Raw genomic sequence first — 16,387 nt, forward strand, 5'->3', positions numbered from 1 at the left:
GATCCGTGTTTCGTTCGGAACCGTCACTCGCCTTTTTTTGAAAGTATTTTCCGTTTGCAACTGTCGACCGCGTTCCTTCTGAAACATTCTGCCGTTGGAATTAGCAGCCTGCCAACGTAGGCAGAAAACGTGGTCCGTCGGCGACCGACGGACGGTGGTCTGATGATTTCAGTGTTATATTGGCTCATTTCATTTACCTAGAATAAGGAGGCCACATTTGTGAGTTGGTTTGAGGTTTGTATATAACATAATATAAAAAATAAATAATATTTTATTTTTAATATTAAAATATATACAACCAAAATATCATTCATTTTTTATAAATTTAACAACCATCTTGTGAATTATTCAAGTAATTTAATCTTTGATTAAATCCCAATTATTTTTACTTCATGCAAAATTATGACAAAAAAATTTATCAAACTAACATTCATTAGCATTAAACAAGATTGTGGTTTTTAAACAAATCATCCGTTGTATTTTAATATAATGAAATAAATTGTTTGTATACATGGGATACTCAATTTCACAAGTTTGTACTGCTATCCAATAAATAAATAAATAAACATGTTTGCTAAATCTTACAATTAGTTTTGATATAAAGTTCCAAAAAATGTTGCCACTATATTATTGTCAGGCTTACTATATTGGACAAGGAGCTAACGTGGCTTGAACAGAAAATGACACATTCATCTCCTTGCATAGATGTACTCAACCTTGTGGTGATCCCTTATTATATTATTAATTAAAGGAGTTCTTTGTGTGCACACAATGAGAGTTTGTAAAGGTGATTGTAATTCCACTTAATTCAAAGGGATTGGGTCCTTCACCATCTTTATCCTCATTTACTTTTCTTTTTTCTTTTTTCTTTGTTTACTTACAAACACGCATAGATAAAGAGAGGACAAAAACAAACAAACAAGCAAACAAATACAGGAAAAGAAATAATGAGAAGAGAATTGGGACATTCTCTCAATGGTTGAGGAGAAATTATATTTTGGATTTGGTGATAAGAAACCCACAAATCATAATTTTTTGTAAAGGAATTGTTGATTAGACACCTCATTTTTTAAGTAAAAATATTTATATTCAATTTCAAAAATTAATATATGGAAATATCAACAAATCTTGCAACTGAAAATTTTAAAAATCAAGAAAAATGTCAAGTAAATAGCGGGTTGTGGTGGCAGTAGCTAAAATAGTGGTGGCACGATATGAATAGCAAATTGTGGTGGTAGTATGGTGGGCAGCACTGGCATATGGTGAATGGCAAGTTGATGGAACGTAGCATTATTTGAGATGGGAACCCTAGCATTAATTGAGATGGTTAGTTAACCATAGTATATACATTAAATGGTAATGCTGGCCTGACCCGGCCCGTTCCGACGCGAGATCCTACGGTGTGTAATGCACCTCGTGATGATCCTATGTGGCGTTCCCCGCCTTTTTGCTTCCGCCTATGTGGCGATCATGATTAATACATCTAACGATTACACTTTTTAGAAACAATGGAGAGGAACACACAACGCCATTGCTCAGTCCCTTGATCAGCAATCTCTTTCATCTTCTCTCGTCCCGTGGAGTATCGAGATTAATCGCATGGCTCCTCTACCGAGCGTTTGCCACCGAAAAGAATACGTTCATGCTACGGCAGTGTCAAATCGGGAAACTCATTTCACTTTTTTATTTGTTTGCTCTTATTTTATTTGTCTGGTAGGAGCGGTAGATTCTTGAGCTACTGGCACGGCATGGTATTAGGCGGTAGTCGTCGATCACAACACCAGCACGTTGTGAGGTGATTTCTTTTGTAAGAGGACGCTTTCGATGTTGAGAATGAGGACTACACGTGGGAGGGTAGGGTGATCTTGAAGGAAGCGTGGGACATGGGTTGGATTTCAGCTCGGGATTGCTGTAGACGTTGGGACGTGAACCAGGCTCTAAAGTAAATTTTGCGGAGCGTGCGCATCTTTTGCTCTTGAGTGATTGAGTGATTGAGGGGATGAGTCTCCTCGTGGACGAAGTGGAAGATTCAGTGTTTGGAGAAGAGGTTTGCGCAGCTCAAAAGAGGAGATCTGAAATTGTGAGCCGCGATGCAGTGTAATTTGCGTATGTGTGTGGCTGCGGATTTGGTACTGTTGTAGTTGTGCAGTTTGCAACACAATCGCTTGGTGTAATCGCGGAGGAGCTGCAGCTCCAGTTCGCAATTGAAGCACAAGGGAGTATTGATTTGTTTGTCTGCAGCACCAATCATGTCGCGGGAGATGGCGTTGGATTTCTTTCCAGTAACTTTTGGTGACATCTTGAAGAAGCGCGCGCCCGAGTTTTTCGCTTGGCTATTTCCTGATTGGATTGCCAAAAGATGCCCCATGCCATCAATTAATCTCCAGGTAAGCTCATGGCATGTCTTGCGCTTCATCTCATGCTGCACTCACATCTGGAGCTGCTGTGGTATGTATTTGTCCGATTCGACTCGTCTACCGAAATCGTGTTCCGTCCGCGAAATTTGCGAAGATTTCTGCCAACTCGAATCTCTCATTCGGCATCAGAATCATGCTCATTAATCGATTGGCAGGTTCACGGCGCTAAAACACCTCCGATTAGTATTGAAGAAAATAGAGTCTTTCAATTCCATAAGTTTCTAGGGCTACGTAAGAGGAAGAGAACTCGAGGGGATTAGTGGACATTGAAGTCGCAAGTGACTAGGTCGTGGAGCATCTGTAGGTGTGTTTGGGTCAGGATCTCCTGGTCGAGGGCACACTATAACGGGATACTCTGTTTTTTGCAGATTCCGGGGCAAGGCTCTGTTACTTTGTTTTGGCCTGTGTGCGCCATACTGATATCCTCTGGCTTCCTAACAAGCTTACTGACTGGGACACCCATGCTGATCCGCGCGCTCCGCGAAGGCGCCCGAGCTCGCCAAGGCCTTTTTGCCTGGTCCTGTGCAATGCTGTGGTACGGGTGCATGTGCTTGGGCGGCCTCTTCTTCCACTGCCTCCACATCCGTAAAATCCCTCACATGATGGATGTCTCTGGCACAGGTCTCTCCTCCCTTTTTGTCATCGCCGGATTCGCAGCGTTCAAAGGTATTTTAGACGACCGAACAACAAAACAACGTCTGACACTGCTCATCTCATCCTTACTCTTCGTCATTGTGGGCAGCTTCTCTCCACGGTGGCTCCAGGAGCAATTGTACGTTGTCCCTAGTTTAATTGCTGCAGGAACAGGAATCGTATTTATTCAAAAATCTCCCGCAAAAAGCCCTGGCCCGGAGTTATCGAGCGAACAGAGAGCCAGCCACAAGGCAGCGTTAAGGTGGCTGAATGCAGCGGGGCTTGCAGTTGTGGTTGGCTTGGCCGCCATCTCGCTGGACAAGTACCTATGCGTGTACCTCGGCACGGAATTCACCATGCTGTTCTGGTTCTTCCTGGGCTGCAACGCGGCCATCTTCTTCGTTGTACAATTCGCCCACACTGCGGTTCACCACAACCTACAATTCACTCACGTAAAAGTACAGTGAAGGGAAAACAGGTGCATCGACGCGGCGCTGGCGGGGGGTGCTCCTCACACAGCCTCACATTGGAGCTACAGGAATGGAACCCGAGCCAAAGGTGGGTTGGAACTCGAATCGGGTCCCGGCAACCACGCGACCTGTTCCGTCCCCATACTCCCCCCAGGTGCTTATCACTGGAATCATGGGGGGGGGGGGGGGGACCGCGATTTATTTATTGCTTTTTCAGCTTGCCTAACGCTTCCAAGTTATGGTTCCAGACCTTGGAGTGTGTGTATACCAAAAGGACTTTAATTAAATCCATAGCCATGACCATGAGGGATTTTGATATATTTCTTATTTTAGTTGGTTTTAGATACTTGATTGTTTTAATTGCTAGACAATTTTTTTGTTCCATTACGTTGAGACAATTTTACTTTTGCATTTGATGTAGATTTCTATTTTTATAAAATTGTAGATTTGATGCAATCTAGAAAATTATGATTTACCAAGCTCATAAATTGGCTCCCAAGTTTCATTTAATTTTGTAATTTATCGTCATAAATTGAGATATATAATCTAATATTGAAGAAAATAGGTTTTATTAAATTTTAATTGCATAGATAAATTTACAAATAAATAAATTTTAGAAGTTTTTATTAAAATTGCTATTTGGATTTTTACCTAAAATTTTATTCTTGAATCAATATTGTATATAAATAAATAAACAAATAACTATATTTTAATCAGAAATTTCTATTTTATTAGTATTTTAAATTTTAATGGTTTTGACTTATTAAAATATCATGTTTATCCTTATAAAACTAATATAAATTTTAATCCAATATGTTTCATCTCTAGATCAATTCTTTACATTCAAAGTATTAATTTTTAACTTTTAATTATATTAGTACCATTTTTAATAGATTGATTTTTCTATAGAATTATAAAATTTTAATTACTATAATATGTCAATTCACGGTGTCAACCTAAAATTTTGTATTGAATTTGTATTGGATTTGTATTTAATATTTATTGTTAGAAAATCATTCAATACTTTGAAGAAGGTTTTTGTGCTTTATTAATCTAATATGTAAATATATTTTTCAATTAGAGAAAAAACTAATTAGTTTATCAAAACTTTTTGATACACATTATTATAAACGAAAATGGTATGTCAACCAGAATATTATCAAGAAATATTATTTATGTTAATAATTAACCAAAGCTCAATAGATTTTTAATTTATTTTAATATAAAAATCTTTTTAAAAGTTTAAAAGTAGATGCCAAAGATTTTTAATTGGTATTTCAATAGTTTTTGAAGTATTCTTTTTTCCAATCACCAATTACTATTTTATTTAATAAAATATAAAAACATTAAAATAGACTAAAAATTTAATTAGCAATAATAAAAACTTTGAACTTATGTCAAAATTAAACGTGATTTTTAATATATAAATTTATACATTTAAAATTTAACAGGTATTTGTACTTAAATCTATATATTTATTTGTTGGTTAGCATTAATTTTTTTTTGTGTAGATATACAGATTTAATTGTCTTTTTTTTGTAGCACTGTTATTTTTTATTTTTATTTTTATTTTTGTTTTACTTATGTTTCTACCAAAAGTTTTATAGTTTTCAGATGTTATTAGTTCTATAAATACCATAAACTTCAAAAATCATGAAAAAATTAAAACCTTATTTTATGAACAGTTATTTTATCTCATCTAAAATTTTAAATTCTTAACTTATTTTACACAATTCATAAATTCTGTTTCTTTAAAGTTATTAAACAACACTATTTTAAAAAAATATATGTTTTTGCACTCATCAATGTCACTGTTCGTGATAACTTTATGTTGTACTTAATGATTTTGAGAGACTACAATGGTGACAAGCTGGAAGCGCCTTCTTTTTTTTTGACATTAAGACTTTGTAAACCCATTTTTCTAAACCACTAAGCTTTCACTGAGGAGAATTTTACATTAATTATAGCATGTTCGCAAGGGGTATTTCAAGGTCAATACTATACTTCTAACATGCAAATACAATAACACTTTCGAAAGGACAAGAAACCAAATATATATTTTTTATCAATTAGTTTGAGCAATCATTTGACAAGCAAAAGGACAGAACTAGTCGTGCTACCGTCGGTCGGCGATCGAAAGTCCGCAGAAACCGCACCGGGATCGAATTCCCGTCCAGAAGTCGGTGAGCTGGGCTTACGCCGCGGTCTCCGCAAGCGCCAGGACTGGGCCACTGCGGGGGCAGCAAACGAGAGCGAGAGAGCGCCCCATTTGTCCCGGATCCGCCCGATCCACGACGCAGGATCGCCGCAATACGCGCGCACATTTGGCGCACGAATGCCTCCTTGCGTAGATTCCCAACGCCCCACAAAAATTCCGGTACGAATTGGTGGCAATTCGGGAGGAATCTGGGTGGAGAGGGGGTTCGTGGGGTCAGCAAAGGGGCAAGCCAAGGGACGCAGGGTTCGCTCGCTCGCTCTTGGGCTTTGTAAGCCTCGAGGCGATCGGTCTCTGAGAGAAGTTGCTGTGATCGAAGGGCGGAGTGGGTGCGACGATCGATTGCGGTAGATCGAGTTCGTCATCCGAGTCTAAGTTAGGGTTTGGGGTTTTCGAGGCGCGAGCCCGGAGGTTGGGGTACGCGTGATTGCCATGGCAGGAACATGGCGAGCTCGGGCGATGCAGGAGCGTATGGCTCGGGTGCTCTCCAGCAACCTCTTTGGAGCTCGCGCTGGCATGTCCCGCCACTACCCCCGGTACAGCATTCAGCTCTATTAATCCCCTAGTTTTTACAATGCTGTTGAATGTGATTGATTCCGTGACTGATCAGGTCAAGTTTGGACGAAGTCGTTTTCATTCCCATTGAGAAGAGAGGACGTGGAGTGGTTTGTGCAATTGTGAAACCAGTTCAGTGTTGTGGAAGTTGCGAGTGAGTGGTCTCAATTGAATTTGAGTAGGTTTTGAATCTCCAGTCACTCATGTGGGTCAAGGAGGTTTAAGAATCTTGGATCGTCTATTGGTTTGTATGTGTGTTTTCAATATTGTTTTTGAATACCAACAGTCCAGCCATTTTTCAAAATTTATGTGATCATCGCATTGTCTTATGATGATTATGCAGTAGCTCATCTCTATACATTAAGAGTTTCTTTTGTCAAAATTCTGGGTGGTTTAGGGCACAACATGAAGATTAGGGCTGTTTTGTGCCCCGTCGTGTTCTCTTGCCTACTTTCATTTCCATGTACAAATTCTTACTGCCATTAATATTTATTAAGATTGTTTACTGTAGTATGGGCATGCCCGTCCTTTGTAAACTTCATAGCACATTGTCGTACTGAGGCACGCTCTTTTTTATTTGAAGGGCAGTAATATACCAGAATACAAGCTAGACTTGTCAAGTATGGCGCTGTCACCCGATTTTTTTTGTTGAGCTTCATCAACGTAGCTATTCTTATTTCAAGTTGCGCAGATTACTATTAGATAATACTCTGCAGATGATCGATCCAGTATCAATATCTTCATGTAGTAGAAGTGTCTGTACGTGGTTTAATCGACCTGAGCTGCGGATGCTTTTTTACGATGCTGAAATTATTTTCATTGATGCAGTCCTTCTGGTGGCCGCACCAAGCAGTTAGATTCAGAGCTGCTTAAGAGGTCGGTTTATCATCATCATCGTCATCGTTTTTAGTGTGTTGCCATTGTGAATGCGAGTTGTAAAGTGCGATTCTGTTATCATTGGGTTGTTCACTCGCACATATACATGCATAATCTGAAATCAGCATTACAGAGTACGTGCTTCTACTGATTAGCAGAGGTCGAGTGCGAATGCTTTACCTGAGAATGTTTATTGATTGTACAGGAATGACTTTACCACGTTGTCTTTCATCCCGGAACGTCATGGGTTTTTGACTCCTAAGGTACATCTCGGATAGGGTAAAGGGGCGTTTACAACTTGAATTTGTTTAGCACGTAACTAAAGCTAGAGACTTGACCAAGAAGAGAAATCTTCTATTGATCCGTTTAGTTTTTGGGCTTTTGACAAACATAAGATTTTTACACTGTGCATTTATGATATTTGTAACAAATGGCAGCCTAAATTGGACCCTTTATTCGTATTTTCAAGATAGCGAAGTTCTTTTGATTCGCACTGTTGTGTCATTTTTTGTGTATTGTTCATCTTGTTTGTACTCCGTGGGAGTGCATATTAACGAATACATCTCAATGACGAAGGTAGCAGGGGAATTAACTTGTTTGCATTGTCTCCTTTCCTTTCGTATACAACTGCAAGTCTTTGAGATCAAGCTGTTTCTCGTTTATTAGTTCCTGACAACTGACTCTTTCTGTTTGGGATGGGCTGTTGTCCTTTTGGGCGATTCAGTTTGCGGACGGTGTTCGCAGTTTTTCCTCTGCTGGTTTGTTCTTCTGTTGCATTTGCTTCATGGTTTTGAAATTTATATCCTTACAATGCTATGTTTCACAAATAAATGAGATTCAAGGATTAGATTTGATTATTAAGAATAGTGTTCATAGCAATTCATGAACTCTATGTTGACAAGGGTGGCTTATGTGCTATCTAACTGACGTTCATATGTTTGGATTGATACCACAGATCTACCTCCTCATGAAGTTGTGACAATGCCTGCGTTGTCGCCAACAATGGTAACTCAGTTGACGCTATCCTTTTTTGACCTAGCCCTACATTTCAGAATTTGTGCTTTTCTGTAATTCTGTAATTGAAGGTCCTCTTTTGTTTGGTGATTATTCATAGCAGAACGTTTTTTTTGCAGACTCAAGGAAATGTTGGAAAGTGGAAAAAGAAAGTCGGAGATCCGGTGAGAGTCCCTCATACTCTGGAACATGTGCCCAATATTCTGCAATTTTAGTGAGTTTCAAACGTGAACTGTCATCCCAATGGTTTCAGGTAGCAGCTGGGGAGGTCTTATGCGACATTGAAACCGACAAGGCAACACTTGACCTAGAATCCATGGAAGATGGGTTTGTTCTTTTCCATCCTTTTGTGACAGAGTTGGTTCTCTTCATTTTCACCGAGGTTTAAATCTGTTTTCTTGTGAAGTACTTTTAAATCTTTCTATTCAAGGATCAGTGGATTCTATGTTGCATCGGGTTGCTAATGCCTAATCTGTTGACAGAGTCCTGGCAAAAATTCTTATACCTAGCGGAGCGAGGGACGTGCCAGTTGGAAAACCCCTTTGTATTGTCGTAAGTCTTGACCCTTATTCGCCCTTCACTAGGACTTAATGTAGAACTTCGTGTACCAATTTCCAGAGTAATTTGATTTAACATCATCTATTTTAGTGCACCCTCTCTGTTGAAGTTTGCTGGAAAATTGATGTCTTTGGTCATAAATTCGGAAATATGTAGGCCGGGATTTTGACTTAGATTGTTTCGTGAGATCATGTAAAATGGGCGGATTCGGCTTTTCAGAAAGGCGTGTATCGTCGTGCCGTAGTTTTTGTTTTTGTCGTTTGTGTAAAATTATAAATTAGGCTCATGTTTGGGACTTCTGAGTTCTTACTAATGGTAAACGACGTGCTTCAATGTTTTGAAGTCAATAACAAGTCTTGATTCGAGGTGGTAACTATCTGCCATGTGGTTATTGGTGTAGGCTGAAAATGAAGAAGGCCTGGACAAATTTTCAAGTTATAAAGATGACGAGGCAAGTTCGGGAGCTAATCAATCAGCTCCGTCTCCGCCCAAGCAGCAAGCACCTCCATCTTCCAGCACTGCTCCACCGCTAGCCTCGACTCCCCCTCCTTCTGATTTGCCTCCTCATCAAGTTTTGGCCATGCCAGCTTTATCTCCAACAATGGTATGGAATTATTAGAAGAAGTTTTCAATTTCATTTTCAGTGGACGTAGCTTCAAATACATTTGTACTCTTTATGTGCTTATTCTCTTAAGACTACAACTTAAAACCTCTTCAAAAAGCTTTCAAAAGCATTATAAGTCTTATCTAATTTTTACACTTGATCGCGAAGCGATGTCGAATGGCTTCTAGAAATTAGTTTAAAGGCCAATAATTTCATCTTTCGATTCGATTTTGGAGATCCTTCGATGTACTTCATTCTGTTAATTGTCACAAACTGTTTTGCTAACACATTCATTGTTGCAATATTGTCAGACTCAAGGAAATGTTGGAAACTGGAAGAAACAGGAAGGAGATAGGGTATGCCTCTCATGAATGACCGTGTCGAAAATACATCTGAGGTTAATTTTGGGTTTTGTTTCTTGTGGTTTTAGTTAGTTGTTCTAGAAAGTAACGACACCTTTGCTGGTGCCGTGATTAGCCGTTTCTAAAATTTTACGACTTTGTAGGTAGCCGCAGGGGATGTTTTATGTGACATCGAAACTGACAAAGCCACGCTTGACTTTGAAACGCTGGAAGATGGGTATGAAATTTCAAATTTTCAACAATGTTCAAGTGTTTGTGCTTCGCACAGCAACGTTTTGTGCTCACTTTAACTTTGTCATTCACGTAGTTTGTTGTTTTGTTCTCTTCTTTTTTGGGGGGGGGGAGGTTATCGTGATGTGTTCTAGATTTTGTAATTTTGAAGGTTTGGTTTGCGTTTTCAATCTATGATATTGTTCAATTTTTGTTGTGGTCATTTGTTTGCAGAATCCTGGTCAAAATTTTGATGCCATCTGGTTCCAGGGATGTTCCTGTCGGCAAAGCACTTTGTGTAATTGTAAGTTTGCAATGTGCTTAAAAATGGTGGAAGATATCGAAATTATAAGTGCTTTTATTCGGAAGAGATACGTTTTCCAGAAGCAACCTCTAGAAGATTATGTTATTAGGAACGGATCATGTTCAAAGAAGTTGGCGATCGTTGGTCGTGGGTCCACCTTTTGTGCTTGCTTGCTTAAGATCATATTAGCGTGCGAATACAGAGATTACTATAACTCATCTTTATTAATCGACAAGTATTACGTGGTCTCTAATGGTGAGATTAGTGAGAGTGTGCTTCTTCCTCCACGGTTCTCGAATGAGTTCATATTATTTGTGCTCTCTATATTGGAAAGAGAATATGCGTTTATTTTACCCATTCAGTTGGGACAAGCAGGGTGATGAAATGAAATCAACTCTGGAACTCAGTTTGATTCTGAACGCAGGCAGAGAGTGAGGAGGACGTGGCCAAGTTTGCTAGCTACAGTGAAGGAGGAGATCAATCTGCACCTCAAGCTTCTGCTCCCAAACAACAAGCGCCCGTTTCTTCGTCCTCTGCTCCGTGTCCAAGGACACCACCGGCTGACCTCCCACCTCACCAAATCCTGGCGATGCCTGCACTATCTCCAACTATGGTACGCTCTTTATCTCTTTTAACCATCTTCTGTTTATGACTACATGGAACTGGTGAGGCTTGGTCTGGCTGCATGAATTAGCTATATGTATGTTCTCCTCAGTCTTATTGTTGGTGAGATGTTACATGCAGACACAAGGTAATGTTGGAACCTGGAGAAAGAAGGAAGGAGACCAGGTAATGATATCGTCCTGCTTCTTCTTTCAAGCTTTCAACTTTGGCACTTCAATGCAATTGTCCTATATTACTTGCTAGAATGGACTCATAATTGACGAGGATGTGGAACAAAAACAGATAGCAGCTGGTGATGTGCTCTGCGACATTGAAACTGACAAGGCTACGTTGGACTTTGAGTCTTTGGAAGATGGGTGAGCATGAAGCATACATAATATAGTTGTCACTTCGAGTGTCCGATCTTGTTTAAAAAGAGTGTAGCTTGCGTGCAACTGGTTGTCTACTTATTTGATGACATTCTACAATGTCTTGCGATTTCCGCACTGTATACCTTGGAGACTGACATTCGAGTGTTCTATTCTTGTGGTACGGCAGTTATCTGGCTAAAATTATTATTCCATCTGGAAGCAAGGATGTGCAAGTTGGCATGGAGCTTTGTATCATTGTAAGTTCTGTTCCTACACTGGCTTAGTTTCTCAGTGTTCTTCTGCAGAGAAGGTATTGTTTATGATCTACAAAGGGTTCATTGCCCTAGGAATTGAAGATTGAAGAAGTATTGTGGGCGTATTTATATTTTTCTCTTTGAGCTAATTAATATGTAGGGAAGCTTTTGTTTTTAAGTGATGGAAATAATCGGCACATGCTGCAAGCTTTTCCAATATTATGAACCCATCATCTGACGCTGGAGTTTTTTACAACAGCTCTATCGTTTTAATTTTGGAGGTTTTAAATCGTTCCCCTTCACGACACTCTTTTTTTTTATTGTTCTTCAATATGCCCTATGCTGCTTTTAAGTGAACCGTGCATTTTTGTTACAGGCGGAATCAGGTGAGGATCTTGACAAATTTGCATCCTACAGTGATGCATCAGCTTCAGCGGCCACAACTTCTGTCAGCAAACCTACTGAAACTGCATATGAACCGACTCCAGCCCCCATGACCAGTTCAACTGTGAAGGGTAACATAGGTCCTGCGGTTAAAAAACTTCTCGCCGAAAGTGGACTAAATGTCTCACAAATACAAGGCACGGGCCCTGGTGGCATGATTATTAAAGGTGATGTATTGGCTGCTATTAAAGGTGGTATGAAACCACTAGCAGGTGACAAAGCAGGTGACAAAGTGAAAGGTGCTGCTGCCCAGACAGATGCTGCTGCTCCGAAAAGTGCACCATCTAAAGCACCGACACCTGATACCTCATTGACTTTTGAAGACATACCTAATACTCCAATCCGCAAGGTATCACATTCCGTGCTTGGTTTAGATAGTGGATGTCATTGTCGCATACTTTTGGATTTTTATTTATCTTTTATGTGTCGTTTTATAAAGAAATATGGTTTCTTTCCTGTATAGCATGAGAATGAATTGGCAAGAGTCCTCTCGCTTACAAGAATCTCAAGTCGAAACAGATATTGAAACGCCTGTGCTCTGGGTTATTTAAATTATTGCAAAAAAGTTCTACAGGATCTGCTAATATTGGAAAGAATTTGGATCAGTTACTCGCTTAACTTCTCAGTGTACAGTTTTCGATCCATGAACATACTACTTCACAGATAATGTTTCAGTAGTCACAGATCAAGAGCCACATAATTGGATAGTACATGATTATTGCATTCGTGCTTATAGTATAAGCGCTCTGCACACTGTTGGGAATTTCATCGATTATATATTAGTAGAATGGCAGTTGCTTTACAAACTTTGTTTGCAACTGCAGATTATTGCGAAGAGGCTTCTTGAATCCAAGAACATCATACCTCATGCCTACGTGCAATCAGGTCAGAACTGTATTTGCAATCGTAATGTTCATTTATAAAGGATCCACTTTTCTGCACTTATATGCACTACAATTTGCATTCTATTGAGTGTGCTTTCACTGCCCTGAGTGGGACTTATTCATTTTAGGTTTGACGAGTTAATGTGGCCACAGCATATTTGGTAAATGTGGCCTAAGTCTCTCCTTTTAAAATATGAGTACATTTTGTTTATTCAATATTGTTGCACTAATTAGACGCATCCTCGCATTTTAAGCGACATTAATTTTAATGCAAACTGCTGATTCTTTTACAATTGATCCGATATTGTGTTTTTGTAGCTTTTGACAGGAACCCAATTACTTTAGTTTAATTTGGAATACGCATTTGTCTCCTTCTTCACCTTCCACGTTCAACTCTTTGAACTTTAGTCAAGTAAGGACTAGCGCAGCTACATCGCTGGTTGTTTCCTAATACTGCTTTTCTTCATTGCAGACACGACTCTGGACGCTACGTTACGGTTCAGAAAATATCTAAAAGGTCTAAATCTTTGTTCCAATTATTGTGTTTTAGTAGTTATGCTTTGATTCTTCTTGCAACTTGTTAACCTTGAAGTTCTAGTAGGCGTCTACATTTGGCAGTGGCAGAAACATAGCTGTGAGGAAGGTGGCTTTCTACTAATAATAGTTTTGAATTGAGGTGTTGTAGACACGCATGGCATCAATGTTTCAGTAAATGATTTCGTCATCAAGGCTGCTGCACTTGCTTTGAAGGAGGTTCCTGATGCCAATGGTAATGGTTCTCGATGTTGATGTATACAGTGGTCATTGAGGATGTGTGACTTGATCATTTGTAAGCTTGAGCACTTGTCTTCAAGAAATGCTATGTTGTATCGATTGAGACAATTATCTGACCTCACATAATCTGACCAACTTAATCAATTGGTGTGCTGTGCAGCGTTTTGGGATGATAAAGTAGGGGATCGAGTAAACAACAACTCCATCGACATATCAATAGCTGTTGCTACGGACAAGGTACAGCGACCTCTGAAATCCCCACTTCGCTATGGACAGTAGTTTGCATGGAATTAAAATCTAATCTTATCAGTGGCCTTGATTAACGGAGTAAAACTGGCTGTGCTTTTGGATGTATAGGGCTTGATAACACCAATCCTGAAAAATGCGGATCAAAAGTCTTTGTCAACAATTTCGGCGGAGGTACGACTTCATTACGCCATTTCAATTACATGTGCTGTCTTTATTTTCGGTTTCGACTGTACTTGACCAGCATTGGATTTGTGGAATGCACCTTTTTTTAGCGTCCAAATGTACAGTAAGAGCAGGATTTACAGAAGGGAAAAATATTTTCGATCTTTTTGCAGGTGAAAACATTAGTTGAGAAGGCTCGGAATGGGAAGTTGAAACCTCATGAATTTCAAGGTGGCACATTCAGGTCAGTTCTCGCTTAGCAGTTTTAGCCTACTTCTTACTTAACATTTGGAGTGCTTCAGCTGATGGTTATATTGAAGAGATTCATGTTGGAAGTCTTCCGCTCTTCTTTTCATTTATTCATTATTGATGATTTTGACTCTGGCTGATAATGTTCACAGTATATCGAATCTGGGCATGTTCCAAGTGGACCACTTTTGTGCTATTATCAACCCGCCTCAGGTACTCCCTTTCAACATCACAATATCCTGCGACTAGTGATCGTGGTTGTCATGATTATTATAATATGTTATCTAATTCCTATCTCGGTGTGTAGGCATGCATACTTGCGGTTGGTAGGGGCGTACAGAAGGTGGTTTGGGATGAAGACAGCAATGGTTAAGCATTCTTTCTTGCCTTCTTTCTCTACTAGAAGTACCATATTTTCACTAATTTGTTTACTTCTATAATCTGTTGTATGTTTTCAACAACCTTTATTCGAGTACGGCATTTTCATTTTTAGATTCCGAATAGTTTACTGTGTTTGAACGCAGGGATCATCTGGGTTGTTAATCACTGGGGTTTTGCACTAATATTATGTTTTAAAATTGCCGAAACAGGTCCGAAGACCGTGACGCAAATGTTGGTAACTATATCTGTGGATCACCGGGTATATGGAGGTGATACAGCAAGTAAGCAATTTGGAATATGTTTTCCGACTTGACCATTAAATTCTAAGTTTTGTTTTTGTGCATGTTGCATCAAAAATATCTATAGAAATATCGAGCATAGTTTTTCCCCTCATGAGTGATGAAGAAGATGCCCTTATTGTATGTTTCAAAATTTGTTAGGTGGAGAGCATGAAATGATCCCAGTACTGGTTTTCTCCTCTCTTTCCGATCTACCTACAAATTCTCATACTGGAAAGATAATTGTTTGTGATCTGTTGTTGCTGATGCAGGTCAGTTCTTGGCGGCATTCCGGAAGAATTTGGCTAATCCGCAGAGAATGTTGCTATAATGCATTGTGTGGAGGACTTGCTCTCCAGTATCCAGTATCAGATCAAAATAGTGACTCCCTTGCACATGTGCTTGAACTTCTTAGTCCACATTGAAGGTTTGTTTACCATCGCATTCAGAGGCAGGCACGGCGTACACCTCATGCACGAGTTGGAGAACAGGATTAGGTGGAAAATTGCTTGTGCCCTCCCAAACTGGGTGCTTGTAGTAGTAGTAGTGGATGACCCCAAATGGAGTTTAGTGAGGAACGTTATCTATTATGCGTTTTTCATTTTAATGGACCTGTAAGTTTTGCCTATGCTGCTTTGCAATGGCATTCCCTTACAGAGGAGATCATGGCCTCTGCGCCAATTGCAATAATACCTCAGCAATCATGGCTGTATTTTACAGAAATTTGGGATTTAAGTTTACTTTGCATGAGTCACAGGAGATTTGTCAGAGGCAAGTTGGCTACATTGCTTACTTCCTGACTGCATATCTCATCTGTGTTACTTTCAAACATGATAATTTCGTTCAGGTTAATTCCCGTGGTTCTAGGAGCTTGTGCAATTACTCAGGTGGCTGATTGCTGAGGCAAGTGGAAATTTCAAAGTTCCATGTTTTAACCACTTATATATTCTTCATCGAGTTCATCTCACTATTCAACATCTTTGAAACTTTGATCTCAATCAAACAAAATGCGAGCTTTGAAAACTTGTGTCCTGAAGGTTCGAGATCGTATCAACTGTTCTTTTCTTTTGTCTCTATTGACTTGAATTTCCGTATATTTTTGGTAATTCCAACGGAAATAATTTACTGATAACGATTTGCGAGTTCAGGAATAATTTGCCAAAACAGGAACTCTTGTTAATTTACCAATAATTTGCTAACATGTTTTTGAAGAAATTAAAAATAATTCTGTAGATAACATGAAATCTATATTAACACAAAAGAAGTAAATTGGTAGACACAAATTTCTTTTTTACACCAAGTTGTTTCTCTCAATGAAATGCAATTGTATCAACGTTGCTTTAATGCTTATCGCTCGATGATATTCTACTCTATCTTTTATTTCTCAATACTTGTGGGTAGACCTTATATCTAATACATAGATAGTGAAATGAGTTTTAGTTTTCACATGGTGTAAGTGCAATTTGTAATGAGAACGAAAATTTTAATAATAACGTCAGCAACAATATGTTGAATCATAT

The 16,387-nt window shown here is 39.1% G+C and overlaps 2 protein-coding genes across 3 annotated transcripts; both read left to right on the plus strand.

The window, feature by feature from the left end:
- Nucleotides 1-1,516: 1,516 nt before the first annotated feature.
- Nucleotides 1,517-4,008, plus strand: LOC112292895 (uncharacterized). Of its 2 annotated transcripts, none has more exons than XM_024541862.3 (2): nt 1,517-2,572; nt 2,786-4,008. In XM_024541862.3, the coding sequence occupies exons 1-2, from the start codon at nt 2,396-2,398 to the stop codon at nt 3,515-3,517; spliced, it is 909 nt and encodes a 302-aa protein (XP_024397630.1). In that variant the 5' UTR covers nt 1,517-2,395; the 3' UTR covers nt 3,518-4,008. The 2 variants fall into 2 exon arrangements, with proteins under 2 accessions (XP_024397630.1, XP_073395091.1); XM_073538990.2 differs by having other exon boundaries at nt 1,519-2,387.
- A 1,737-nt stretch (nt 4,009-5,745) lies between these two features.
- LOC112292606 (dihydrolipoyllysine-residue acetyltransferase component 1 of pyruvate dehydrogenase complex, mitochondrial) lies at nt 5,746-15,590 on the plus strand. Its single transcript, XM_024541263.2, has 27 exons — nt 5,746-6,271; nt 7,119-7,166; nt 7,372-7,429; nt 7,891-7,924; nt 8,122-8,171; nt 8,300-8,344; nt 8,434-8,507; nt 8,663-8,732; nt 9,139-9,342; nt 9,654-9,698; nt 9,848-9,921; nt 10,149-10,218; nt 10,643-10,831; nt 10,963-11,007; nt 11,125-11,198; nt 11,380-11,449; nt 11,823-12,239; nt 12,715-12,775; nt 13,247-13,291; nt 13,460-13,543; nt 13,709-13,785; nt 13,906-13,968; nt 14,133-14,203; nt 14,361-14,421; nt 14,516-14,576; nt 14,799-14,870; nt 15,140-15,590. Exons 1-27 carry the CDS (start codon nt 6,168-6,170, stop codon nt 15,196-15,198), a joined length of 2,325 nt encoding a protein of 774 aa, XP_024397031.1. The 5' UTR covers nt 5,746-6,167; the 3' UTR covers nt 15,199-15,590.
- The last annotated feature ends 797 nt before the right edge of the window (nt 15,591-16,387 follow it).

The sequence above is a fragment of the Physcomitrium patens genome, chromosome 15 (genome assembly GCF_059467195.1).
Source record: "Physcomitrium patens ecotype Gransden chromosome 15, ASM5946719v1, whole genome shotgun sequence".
NCBI classification, from domain to species: domain Eukaryota; kingdom Viridiplantae; phylum Streptophyta; class Bryopsida; order Funariales; family Funariaceae; genus Physcomitrium; species Physcomitrium patens.